This window comes from Furipterus horrens, unplaced genomic scaffold (assembly GCF_987537825.1).
Source record: "Furipterus horrens unplaced genomic scaffold, mFurHor1.1.pri manual_scaffold_8, whole genome shotgun sequence".
NCBI classification, from domain to species: domain Eukaryota; kingdom Metazoa; phylum Chordata; class Mammalia; order Chiroptera; family Furipteridae; genus Furipterus; species Furipterus horrens.
Genome location: NW_028327178.1, coordinates 16,298,399 through 16,312,626, shown reverse-complemented (window position 1 = coordinate 16,312,626; position 14,228 = coordinate 16,298,399). Strand labels below are relative to the sequence as shown.

The following is a 14,228-nucleotide window of genomic DNA, read 5'->3' as shown; positions in this document are numbered from 1 at the left end:
GTTTACATACTGTGGAACACGTGTTAGACAATTGTCAGATTCCTCTATTGTCTTTGACTTGTAAATTTTATTTCATGGTGGTTTTACCTCTGTTTTATTATGCCATAGGGAGATTTCTGTAGTGTTCGCTTGTTCATCTATATCTGTTCTGTTTTTCAGCACTTCTAGATATGTTTTTATTTCAGTTGTTTTATTTTTCTTTTTATTATGGAAATTTTAATCACATACAAAATCAGAGGGAAGGATGAAGTCCCGCATTCTAATGTCCCATTTTTTAGCAGTTACCATGTAGCCAGTCATATTCTCACATACTTGACCTTCACTGGGTTATTTTAAAGCAAATCAGAGGCATCATATAATTTTATTCAAATCTACTTCAGTATGTTTCTCTATAAAAGTAATTATTTATGAAACATAACCATTATATATCAAAGGAAATTAACACATTGTTGACTGGCAGTTTTATGCAGAAGTTATCTCATGTCACTGGCTATTATTTCATAATTGAGTATGAAAGTGAAACAATCTAATAAACTTCAATATACTTTATTTATACATATTGAATTGAGTGAAACTTTGTACATATCTTCTATATAACTTTTAGTAATTTTTTTAATGATAAACTGTATAGCAATTACCTATGTGTAATAGTACACAACAGGTTTTGCAAATATACATGGTTTCGCTGCACTTTCCTTCTGAAGAGCATACTCTGCATGTTCTAGTTGGGTTCTTTTTCACACCAGTGACTGTTTTCTGTGAAACATGGTCTCTTAGCTGTCCTGGAAGCCTGAAAGGTGGATCGAGGTGAGGAGCTCTGTTAGAGGCACCAGAAGAAGTGCCAGGCTCCGTGCATTCATTTGCATCAGCAGCTGTCCGTTCCCTAGCTACTCCGAGTAGAAACTTTCTGGGTCTTATTTTATTTTGAAAATTGTAATTACAGTAAATTTTGGATGCATTTAATAAAGCACAATTGATCAGAAAGAGTGCTACTTTTTAATACCACTTTATTCTTTTTCGAAAGATACCGCTGTTCGCCATATACTGATCTGCTCAGTCGACTCCTTTCATGTATTTATTGTAGTCTAACATGCACACAGGTTTAACTATATCTTCCATAGAATTCCTCTTTCGCTTTCCAGTGGATGTCATAGAGGCATCGTGAATAGCTGATATCATAATCACTAGTCTTTTATCTTTCCATGATATAAGAACAGTGGGTCCTTTCCATAAAAATGTCATTTCTCCTCTCTAAAAATTCTTTGACTTTTCTTTTAGTACCTTTGGCAAACCATGGTTCTCCCTTATGGTACCACAGATTAGTGTTTTCTTTTCTAATAATATTTCAGCTGTAGAAACACTATTATAATAATTATCTTGATATACATGGTGCCAAGAATCAAGATACAGCTCTAAGACAGAAAATATAGTTTCTTGTAGCTTTTTACCTTCACCGAATAAGTCTCAAAGTTGCAAATGTAGCCAGTCTCACTTCCACAAAGCATTCTCACTAAAACCCCGTATTTTGTTATCTTTGCTGGATTGTATGTTCTGAAGCTGATACGTCCTCTATATGGTACCATTGCTTCATCTAGGGATAACTCCTGTTTAGGTATATACAAAGACTGAAATTTTGGAATAAAGTAATCCAAAAGAGGTCTAATTTTATATAGTCTGTCTTCACTGGATGTATTTTGTGGATTATCACTAAGATGGAAAAATGTAAGAATTTGCTAGAACCTTTTTCTGCTCATAGTTTAGGAAATATTACTGTTTCAACCAAAGGGTCCATTGACCAGTAATCTCTCCAGTGTGATTTTTTTTAGTATCAATAAGCTAAGAAACTTCTTTATATCGCTAGTGGTAACTTTCATCCATAGTAAAAGCAGAGTTTTTATAAAATTGTTCCGTTTGGCAGTGGTATAAATTGGTTTGAGAAACTAAATCAAAAAAATCATTATCAAAAAGTAAATCCATCACTTCACTGATGCTCTGAGGATCACTAAATTAGACAGTTACACCAGAAATATGTGAATAATCCTCCAAAGTTGGTGTAATATCATTTTCAATCCACTCTTCTTCAAAATCACTTTCACTTTCAGATTCTGTTACATTTCCTTTTTGCCATTTTCGTGGTCTGATATCAGATGGATAACTGTCTTCCGATAAACCATCAGTTTCCAAATCCCCACAATATATTTCAAAATCATTTGGACAATCAGATAAAGCATCTGCATATAATTCATTGAAAAATTCTCCACCGTCACGATCCATCATGGTTGAAATTTTTGTAATACTAAAATTGTGACAAAAACCTAAATATCAAGAAAAGTAATTTTTTTTAATAATAAAGTGAACACAATTGAACAAGATGAAGAAAGATTTTACAATATCCTATATTGCCCTGAATTTTAGAAATTGAAACAGCTAATGCGAGTGCCAACACGAGCTAACTCGTGACCAGTCAACAACGTTTGGGCGTGAAAACGCGAGTTCACTCGTGACTTGGTCAACAATGCTTAATATCATACGACATCAATTCAGTCAGTTCAGCAATTTTTAAAATTCCAAACACCTTTTTCTTATCCTAGAATCACTCTTTTTTAAATAACAGCTTTTAGCTTTTTAAAAAGTTGCAATATTCTTTCAAATGTCTCCTGAGAGTTGATTCTTTTAAATATTTCTTTCATTGTGTTGTTTATTTTCCATAAGTTTCTGGTGATTCTTAGTTGTTTGTTTTAGGGAAAGACTGTGTTGAGTAAAATAGGGATTTTACACAAATTTCCTTTGTACTTATGTCTATCTCCTTGTTGGGCTCTCCCTGAATAGCTATTCAGGCTCTAATTAAGATTTCATTACAGGTAGATTTATAGCATACATAGGCTGGCATCATACATAAGCACGCTGTAACGGTTGTCAAAATGTTTAGCCTGTGAATAATCCGAGTGCTTTTGTACATGAATTCCCCCCACACACACACAGAGTTGTGGTTGTGTAGAGTTCTACCCTGCCTGTCTTCTGAGACCTATCATCTGTAATAGAAACCCTTCCATCACTGATAGTCTCTTTCTAGAACTTGATAATGTTCAAATCCATCTGTTCTACCCTACAACATTTCTGTGGCATAGAGGCATGAGGGCATGAAAAGAATACTCTGCTGATTTTAACAAAGCCGTTTTTTATATTGTATTTGACTAATAAGGAATTTGGCAGTTGATAACTCTTTACAACACTTATGTTTTTTCTTGGCTGCTTGGTTTTTTTTAGGGGGTAGTGTTTGGGGTGAGGATGAGTTACTATTGACTGGTTTTAAATCTGGGAATTGATTTGACTTCTTTCACAATTTGAAATGTTAATTTACTAAATAAACTTTAAAATGTATTCTAGGCGTGGCTCTAGCTGTTATTCTCTGTAACACCCGGCATATTAGTGACCAAGTTTTCCTAGAAGCTGCAAAGGTAAATGTTTCAAATATAGTATGGTTATTTTATAAGAGATGAATAATAAAGATTAAAAGCAGAAAGAAAGAGAGAGAATGGATTAAATCTGCCTTATGAATGGAAAGGAAGTTACTCACCAATTGATTTTTTGATTTGCCCATCTACTTTTGCATAAAATTGTTTTTTATTATGATTTTTCAAATGTTTGATGGTAAGCTATGAATACTTTCATATTTATAACACATCTACTGTAGCTATATTATATGTATGTGAAGGTAACATATGTGACAGCATAAATAAAATATAACTCCTTGTGAGTCCTTAATAACAATTACTGATTTATTTAGAGTAAAATTGGAGCTCCAAACTTGGCAATATGAGTGTTGAATAACTCACATTAATACAAATATTAATGTCCATTTTCATAGTAACTGTTGTAATTATGCCAAGCTCTGTATGTTAAGTAAAATATGTAAGTCTTTCAATATAGTTATTTCTTTTTTGTGTAGTGGTGAACAGTTTTAATTTCTGTAATAGTTTTAAGTGTATTCCTGCTAGAAGTAGAATTATATTATTCTCTGCTCCCCCAACCCTTTTTTCTATTTCATTAAGTCTTTATTATTCTGTTATATAAACAAACAAAAGTAAAGTTCTGTTTTTCTCTTTAGGCACTGACAGATCAATTGACAGATAAAGAGCTAGCTCAAGGGAGACTTTACCCACCTCTTGCTAATATTCAAGAAGTTTCTATCAACATTGCTATTAAAGTAAGTAATAATTTATACCTCTTCACATAAATTTTAGCAGCCTTTTCTTATGTAACATAAGTTTATTAGAGAAATATTTGAAACACAGGTTGCAAAGAAGAAATTTTAGGTTACTCATATTCTGCCAGAATATTGTTATTATTATTTTGGATTTGTTGCCATTTAGGTTTTTTGTCTTTGCAGACACATAAATACATATGAGCACACATGCCCAGTCACCTGTGCCTATTTTAATAATTGGCTGCTTATGCACTTTTTCCCACTTAATGTATTGTAAGCCTTTTCCCATGTAAATCAATAATAGTTCTCATGTGTGATCATTAATGCTGCTTGTAATTCTCTTTATTATATCATAATTAGTTTAACCAATTCTCTTTGGACATTTAAATGTTGTTGTTTTTTTTAAAATAATATTTGATTGATTATGCTATTATAGTTGTCTTGAGTTTTGCTCCTTTGCCTCCCTGCACCCAGCATCCCCCTCATACAGTCCCCCACCATTGTTCATGTCCATGGGTCATGCATGTAAGTTCTTTGGCTCCTCCATTTCCTGTACTGTACTTTACATCCCCGTGGCTATTCTGTAACTACTTGTACTTCTTAATCCCCTCGCCTCCTTGCCCATTTTCCTCCACACCCCTCCCATCTGGCAACCATCAAGATATCCTCTGTACCCATGATTCTGTCTTTGTTCTTCTTGTTTGCTTAGTTTGTTCTTTAGATTCAATTGTTATAGATTTGTATTTTTTGCCTTTTTATTGTTCATAGTTTTGATAGTCTTTTCTTAAATGAGTTCCTTTAATATTTCATATAATAATGATTTGGTCATGATGAACTCTTAGTTTTTTCTTGTCTGGGAAGCTCTTTATCTGCCCTTTGATTCTAAATGATAGTTTTGCTGGGTACAGCAATCTTGGCTGTAGGTCGCTGCTTTTCATGACTGAATTTCTTGCTAATCCCTTCTAGCCTGCAAAGTTTGTTTTGAGATATCAGCTGACAGTCTTATGGGAGTTCCCTTGTAGGTAACTAACTTTTTTTCTCTTGCTGCTTTAAGATTCTCTCTTTATCTTTCACTTTTGGCATTTTAATTCTGATGCCTCTTTGCATTTATCTTGTTTGAGACTCTGTACTTCCTGGACTTACATGTCTGTTTCCTTCACCGAATTTGGGAGGTTTTCTTTCACTGTTTTTTCAAATAGATTTCCAATTTCTTGCTCTTTATCTTCTTCTTCTGGCGCCCTTATGATGCAAATGTTGGAATGCTTGAAGATGTCCCAGAGGCTGCTTACACTGTCTTTGTTTTTTGGATTCTTTTTTCTTCTTGTTGTTCTGATTGGTGGTTTTTTGCTTCCTTATGTTCCAAGTCATTGATTTGATTCTCGACTTCATCGCTCTACTGTTGTTTCCCTGTAAATTATTCCTTATTTCAATTAGTATATTCTTCGTTTCTGAATAGATCTTTTTTATAATATTGAAGTCCTCACTAAGTTCCTGAGCTGCCTTATTACCAGTTGACTGAGAATACTCCTTTTATGTGTGTTAGTGTAATATCTTTGAATCTATTACTGGAAGTCTGTTTCTGACCACATTTGTTTATCACTAGGCACTGTTTCAATTGTTATCAAAATATGTATAAAGTGTATTATTTGATATTATATATTTCCCATCATTATGGTTTTTCAGTTTTTTGAATTTAATGAAAATCCTGCAATTGTGTATAAAACAATGTCATATTTATAAATCAAATAGGTGAAATTGAGTCTTTCTGTATTGACTCTTCCCCATTCAATACCTCTCTCTTCTTAAGGTATTTTTAGGGTTAAGTCTTTCAATATAATTCTGGTTTTGTTTTTGTTTTTATCTAAAAGTGGCATGTCTCATTACTTATTTTCCTAGATATTTAAAATTTTTTGTTATTGTATACAGTAAAAGTTTTCTATCCATATATATTTCCTCACTGGTCATTTCCGATAAATAGGGAAGGTAGTAATTTTTATGAATTTACCTGATAACTAGTGTCTTTGTTGAACAGTCTTAATTCTTTTAATAGTTTCTCAGTTAATTCTTTCGGAATTGTCGCGTTTTGAACTATCTGCAAATAATTTCTTGTTTAAAAAAATATATTTAGCTCTTTTTTTCCCCTATCTTACTGAATTAGCTGGTATTTGACCAGTCTTAAGCAACTGGATTGCTAAGGGCATTCCTGTATTTTAATATTATATGTGATGCTTGCTTTGATTGAATACATAGTTTTTAATCTTTTTTTAAAAGTGAGCTTCTATTCCCAGTTTACTGAGATTTTCTTAAATGTCAGGATTAGATAAATTCATCAGCTACATTTTCAACTGTTATATGGATCATAAGATTTTACTTCTTTGACTCTTAATGTTATTGTTGCATTATTTTGATACTCATAAACTAAGCAAAGACTGGGATTTGGTAAAGGATGTTGTACTAGGGAACAGTAACCAAACCAGCTGAGTTGGCCTCCTAAGTATAGGTAGGAAAATGGTGTAAGATAACATTTGAACATTATCTTAAACTTGTATACACACTCAAATGCCAGACTGAAGAGTCTGACTGAATACCTTACTATCACAAAACGGTGGAAGATTTTAGAGCCCAGAACTAGCATGAGTGGAATTCAACTTGAGGACTTACAGAGTGATATTACAGATTTTGGAAGATACCAGTCCATTAGATTTACTGGTGTGTCTAGATGAAAAGTAATGCATGAGGAAGTAGATCGATGTTTGGGGTTGGTATAGGAACATAGCCTCAAGATCATCTCTCTTCTCCCTTTGGGGGTGTGGTAGAGAGTTTGCTCCTTCTCCATTGGTTTAAGGCTTTCCTTTGTAGGAGCAAGGAATCAGGAGAGGAAGCAGTGCTTTGTATCTGTCCCCCACCCTGACCCATAGCTACTGAGCATTTTCATGTAGCCACCAGCCAACCTCCTGCCTGCCTGCCTGCCTGGCCAGGGAGAACTCTGAGCTCATGCCTTGACCCCAGTCTTTTTTTGTGGATATAAAAATGTTTCCAACAATAGTCTAGAAAATAACTGAAATATTTTCCATCACAAAATAGTGAGATTGAGCTCCTAGGGCCAAGGATTATTTTTAATAACCACCATTTTTTGGTTAAGTTTTTCTTTTAGAAAGGTGAATTAAACTTTAATAGTGGTTACCATTTGGAATGGGAGTTGGAGGAGGAGGAGAAAGACATAATGGTTTGAATATTTTTACAATGTGTTACTATATTTTTTAAAGTTAAAATAAAATCATAACTTGAACTTACTGTATGACAGACAGGCACTGTGCTACCCAGTGAGGAAGCTTTTCCTTGTATCTCATTTTACACCAAAATGGAGGTTCAGTGGGTTTATGCTCACCAGCAATCACGGTGTGTGGCTTGGTTGCAAAGATCAGAAATTCATTCAAGCTCGTTTAAGTGGGAAAGAGTCTAGCTTCACTCTTTAGGGTCTGGGATCGGAATTCAGAATGCTTTGGGTTTAAAGCAGCTCACATAACTGCAGTACCTTTGGCAAGATGTACTTGACAGACACAGAGTATAGCTTAAAACTGTTTGTTGGATTGACTTGTTAAGGAAATGCCAGTAATCTAGGGTGATGAGGTGTCTTTAAACACGTCAAATGGTAAGGTAGCAGATGATTTTTATTTCATCTTTTAAAAACTTTCATTAGTTTCAGAATGTTTTGAAATGAGTCAAAGTAATGTGTTCTACTTTGAAAAAGGAAAAATGCCACTCTTTTAAATTCATTTCTCTGTGTTTTAATAGTACTTTTTCTCTCAAATAGGTTAATACTCAGAGCCTCACAGTAATCTTATTTACTTTTCAGGTTACAGAATACCTATATGCGAATAAAATGGCTTTCCGATACCCAGAACCTGAGGACAAGGCCAAGTATGTCAGAGAAAGAATATGGCGAAGTGAATACGACTCCATGCTGCCAGACGTGTATGAATGGCCGGAATCTGCAGCAAGCCCTCCCGCCCTATCGGAATAGAGGCGCCTACTGATAAATACTTTCCATGCTTCAGGGAATCCCTTTTAACAGACAAAAATATAATGTTCTTAAATTTATGGGTTTTTCTGTGTTTTATTCTTCCCCACTGCTCTGCCTGACTTAATTTTTCCCCGTGAATCTGTACTTCTACATGGGGTGGATGTGCTGAGTTATTGTCAATGCCCAGCACCCTGCCATCAAATAACCATAATGCTTTCATCCTGATTTGTAGCTCATACTCCATCAAAGAGACATTAAAGATGTATTTGTAAATGTCTTCACCTGTGCTCCTGTTCACACTTGCCAAAGTGTTTGCTACTTACTATTATAGGTAGTAGCCTCTCACCCAGTCCTTTAGGGCCACTAAAATCCATACTTCTTTGGAGATGAGCAGAGAATTTTGAGAAAAAGCCAAATTTAACCCACTTCCAAAGACAAATCATCTACTTAAAATGTTTTTTTATTTGTTCTTCATGCTCTGAAATTCCTTTCCAGTGTAAAGATCCAGAGAAATATGAAAAATCTACCCTATTATTTATTTGTTCGACTAAATTAAGGCTTAACTATAACTTGTGAGAGAGAAATGGGACTGCTGCTGCCTTTAGACAAAAAAATCGTCATTCTTTTCAGTGGTGTATAAAAATCAGTGTAACTTTTTTATTTAATAAAAGTAATAACAAATTTAATTGCTTCAATTATGCTTTTTGTTTCCCAGCTAGAAATTTAACATTGCTTATTATGAAAAACCCATATTTTCATCTTTTTAATTTCTAGATGGTTCTAAGGAGGTGTATAGGATATCTAATGATAAATTATGACTGACATATGACTTTTAAGAAATTAGTCATATGTTTCACATCTGAGTCATATTTAAGCGGAGGTTGTACCCTGATTCCAATAGTGATGCTCTGTTACTTGAGGTAATTTTGGAATGTTTCTATGAGACATTCCTTTGAATATCATTAGTGACAATTCTTTCTCCATTAAGGAAAGATTTATTTTTGAAAACACAAAAATTAATTGAGAGCTAAATGGGGATGAATAAGGTTAGTGTTCAGATCATTTTTAATAGTCCATTTTCATGCCATTTTTCATCCCAGTAAAATGGGTAGTAATTGGCTAGTGAGACCAGTTTTTTATGTGGCATACATATTGGAGAGTTCTAAAGGAAAATCCAAATCATTTTGAGAACTAGTAATACCTCTTTATGCCTAACAGTTGCTTTGAGGGAATAAAATTTTTAAATGCTAATCATAAATTATTCACAGCTACATAGCATGTACATTATTTGACATTTCTCTCCACAGTCCTTGATATGTTAGATATAATATTCTGTAGGGAAAAAGGGGAGCTTTGTTTTCATTTTCATCTTCTACGTATAGGTAGAAATTAAGTCACAATACTTTTGAGTATAATTCAGCATTTTAAGAATGTTCAAAATGGCACTGCCATTTAGAGTATGGGAAAATGCAAGTGGTTAACTCATTTGACAGATGAGGAAAGTCAGAAGTCTGTTATATAAATATTTCATAAAATAACTAGGATACAATTGGTTTCTTTAAATATGAAAGGTTAATGTTTTTCATATTGCCTTTATCAAAACACAATCACTCAAAAATACTCTCTCTGAAAGCTTGATTTTAGTTTGACATCGTAAGTATAATAATTACAAACCTGATTTTTCCTTAATGCTTATTGAAGGTAGGAACATATGCTGAATTTTACTCAGTAATTTTACTAAGATGTTTGCTTATTAACATGTCTAGTACAGTCCTTATGGAAATTACAAATTTCAAGAAAAAAAAACAAGGTCAAATACCATATAGCTTATTTAAATGAGAAAGCTCATATGTATATATATTTAAAGCTACTTGTTATATTCTCATTCTGTCTTAGTTACCAACTAGTATTTTAACAAGTAACAGTTATTGGATGTAAATTAAAGGGAATTTTTAAAAATATTAGAGCTAAGAATACAGGCAGGAATTAGCAGCCCGGTGGAAGGTGAGTGGAATAATCGCACCAAACTGGAAAAGAAACTGAAGCACTTGGATTTCTATGGAAATGTTTACCTAGCAAGAAGGTATTTATTTTGAAAAGCAGGAATGGAGAGTCATTTTAATTCTTTTTAATAGAGAAGAAATTCTGTGGAATAGTCTGTCAGAAATTATTTAATAGGGGAAAGTGAGTACATGTTTTTCTAATCTGGTACTAACACCTGTAGTGTGAAACAAATCAGATGAATAATGAGGGTTAGGTTTATTGACTATAATGGGAAAAGTGTTAAAGGTTTTGGTTAAAATCTTTCTAAAGAGTGGATTTTTAACTAGAAAGTTGCCTCAAAATCACCATGAAGCTTCTTTAAAATGCGGAGGCCTCTGCCCACTTCTTCCAGGGCCCCTGGACCGCCTGGGGCAGAGCCCTGCGAGGTTTATTCTCAGCACACACTCTCCCTGCTTTCCCAATCACTGCTGTAAAGCAGGTACCTGAATCACCTAGAGACCCAGCCCATTCCTCCCACTGATGCGGTGGTTCTGGGTGGAGCCCAAGATTGTGCATTTTTGACAAGCTCCCAGGTGATGCCCATGCTGACGGTACAGATAACGCACTGAATGGCTTTGCTTCAGAGTACTGAGTGTGTGCGATTTAAGTTCAGTACTCATGGAGTATGTACTGTATATGAAAAAAGATAAATTATTTCTTACAAAAAATTGGTTCCATCTATTTTTGATATGTATAGTTATTAACGGATATTTATAAGAACAAAAATTAATACCGAACTTTAAAGCAGATTTTTCTGAAAATGCATAACTAGAATACTGTTCAATTCTAAATTATTGATTTTAAATGTACTTACTAAGTAAAAGCTAGCAACCAGTTTTCATTTATAAAAGATTAGCTATTAAATGGATATTTGCTTCTCCAGTCTTTGTTGTCTCATGATATGACTTAACCCTATCCTTTGCCTTTTTTTTCTCTAAATTATCAGCTTCTGCAGAAATAAAATTCTTCATTCTCCTTTGCAAAAGAGTAACTAACGAATTAAAACCAAAGCACAGTAATTATTAAGGGGTGTGGAGCATTATTTACTGCTCTCAGATAGAAAGCCTAAGATGGCAGGGGAGTAGGAAAAGCCTTGCCTTGGAAAAAATACTTCATCCACATGCTTCTCCAGCTTATTTCCTAAACCCACTCAGCATCCCTCAAAGATACTCTCTTCATGCAGTTGAACAGTTCCAGTGTCCTGTTGAATTCACCAAAGTGGAAAGAGCTCTGTTGAGCATGCCTAATACTTGGAAACATTAATATAAATCTCAAAGCTCTCCACGTGGATTCTGTTTAAAGGGACAGTGCTAAAGAATGAAATAGAACTAATACTGTATTTCCTTCACAGACAAGGGCACTCATGTTCAGGTGCAGGCACAATGTGACTTCATAGAAAATGAAATAGATTCATTATCTGCTTTAGCTCTCAACCAGTTGGTGATTTGCACTCTGATGTGCATCTAAATGTTAAAACGAAAAACCCTCTACAAACAAGCTAAATAAAGTAACATTCTTAGTATTTAAAATATTCAAGATAATTCCGCTGCAGAAAAGTTCCCCCTCAGCTGAAGTCAGAATAAGATGTTTATGTAAGCAAAGAAAAAGTTCAATGCTTTGTTCCACATTTTAATTAATTCAACCTGGCCTAATTAAGACATAACTTTTATTGCCTAATTCTTTTAATCCTTACCAGGAGTTACTGAGAGAAACTAGTGATTAGATTTTAAAACAATAATTATTTTCCTTTCTTGGACAAGGAAAATTGTGTTTCTCAAGGAGAAAACTAAGTCAGGGTATGATAATGGAAAAGTTTTCATAGTTCAGTTGCATAAAATATACAAATTAAGGTAGATGACTTTTGGATGCTTTGTACAATATCTGTAACAGGTTTTGGCCAATAAATTATTTCATGTGGCTATTTAATCTTGTTCTTTTCCAAATAAGTTATTTGCCACTTTGCTGTTTGGGAAGTTATCCCTACATTTAGCATACTTTTTAAAGTTTTAAGACTAAGTGTTTTCTAGAAAAGTTGGTTTCCTAATTTTAAGTGTATGTTCTAGCAAATCATTGATTCCTATATAACTGAAATATCACCAACCCGTTAGGTATGTACAGTTAGGAAGTCATGATAAGTTTGATGGCTAGCACCTACTCTGTGCCAGGCACACCTTCTGTCACCTCCTACCCCTGCCATGTCAGAGAGAAGGACTGCAGGCACAGAGGTTAAACGCTTGGCCCACGGTCTCAGCTGTGAAGTGGCAGAGCCCAGGCTCTTAGCCTCAGCCTCTCCAGGGAAGAAGGGCCTCTGTGATCGGTGATTTCATCTGGATCTTAAGTACCTCATCTTCAAGACTCATTATTTCAGATGAAAATCTTCACCTATTTTTATTTAGTCTTAGGTCCTTTTTAATGCGTTTTACCAGTTCATTTGTTTTTTTGCTTTGTTCCCATTTATAATTCAAATATAAACCTATTTGACTCATTAGCCTTCAGCACTTTTAAGTATTGGATATAAACATAAAAGATTTGTTTTTAAATAATATAAATTATAACAGGTTCTCAGTAGCCAGTTCACTAACATCTTTTGATTTGGTCATCTTCATAGAATCATGAACTGCTATCATTCCTGGGCAAATAGGTTCTAAGAGTCTGCCAATGTCAATGTGAATTTGAATTGTAAGATATATTTTAAATGATATTTAATGTATTATATGTATATATATAACTTCTCCCATTAAAAGGCGATAACAGAAAGTAGTAGTATGAATGGGTGAAATAAAGAATTTCTGAGACCTATTTTAGCTAAATACTGGACAAAGTAAAATTTCTGCCTAATACTTTATTGTACTTAAAAATTAACTGAAATTAAAACCATATTTTTGCAATTGATATTTTGTTCCTTTTGATAACATCCCAAGCATTAATTATTGACTTCAAGGAAACCACATGTTGCAAAAGTTACTGCTTAGCCTTTCTCACTTTTGTGTTTAAGATCAAGAAATGAAATAGTCTTGTGGTAATTGCGCATGGGAATACTAGTTTAAGGGAAATGCCTTGTATAGAATATATTATATAAGATAGACTTATTATAGGTGGTTCCAGAAATCGTCTAAACTGTATAATGATGTGAATTGTTTTTTTGTCTTTTGTAATAAGTTGTAATGAGATGTGTGTATTTTCTTAGTAAAATTTTCCTATACATAAAAAATGCATTATGACCTTGTTTTTAACTTTTTAACTGTTTAAAACGTAACTGATTTAGTTTTTTTAATTTTGTATTGAATTTATTGGGGTGACATCAGTAAATAAAATCATGTAGGTTTCAGGTGTACAGTTCTATAATACATCTTCTGTATATTATGTGTTCACCACCCCACGATCTTGTTTTTAAAGGCTGCTGTATACAGGGTACTTTTAACATTTGGTATTATTAAACCGTAAAACAGTCAATAGGGGGAGGGGGAGGGGGAGAAGGGGGATAAGTAAGGGAAGGGTTTAGTCAAGGAATGTGTATAAATGACTCATGGACATGGACAACGGGGAGGGATATGATTGTGGGAGAAGGGGTGGGTTGGGTGGGGGGGAGCAATGGGGGAAAATGGGACAAGAAACACACACACGCACACACGCGCACACACACACCAAGAATACTTGATCCCTTGGGACTATATTGTTAAACTTAAATTCACTCTCTCATCTTTTTACTTCCTTTTGTTCAGCTTTCTACTCCATTCCTCTCCTTATTTAGTTTAATCATAGCAGTAAAGGAATTGTTTCTTACCTCTTCCCCCATCCCCAGCACATACACATTCCAAGACCCTAATATTAGAATACTAAATAAGGAACGGTTAGAACACTCAGTCAAAAAGTACTCAGCATCACTTATGAAGCCAAGCTGCAAAAAAATAGACCCTGAATCAGAACAGGTCGCTAGATCTAAGTTCTACATGA

The 14,228-nt window shown here is 34.2% G+C and overlaps 1 protein-coding gene across 1 annotated transcript in view; it reads left to right on the top strand.

Annotated features, from left to right (window-relative positions):
* ME2 (malic enzyme 2) overlaps positions 1-8,308 on the top strand; it is a 39,987-nt gene extending 31,679 nt beyond the window's left edge. The window contains exons 14-16 of the mRNA XM_090285492.1: positions 3,388-3,458; positions 4,109-4,207; positions 8,064-8,308. Coding sequence (XP_090141618.1) covers positions 3,388-3,458; positions 4,109-4,207; positions 8,064-8,231 — 338 coding nt within the window. The 3' untranslated portion in view covers positions 8,232-8,308. The remainder of the gene's footprint in view (positions 1-3,387; positions 3,459-4,108; positions 4,208-8,063) is intronic.
* Positions 8,309-14,228: the final 5,920 nt, after the last annotated feature.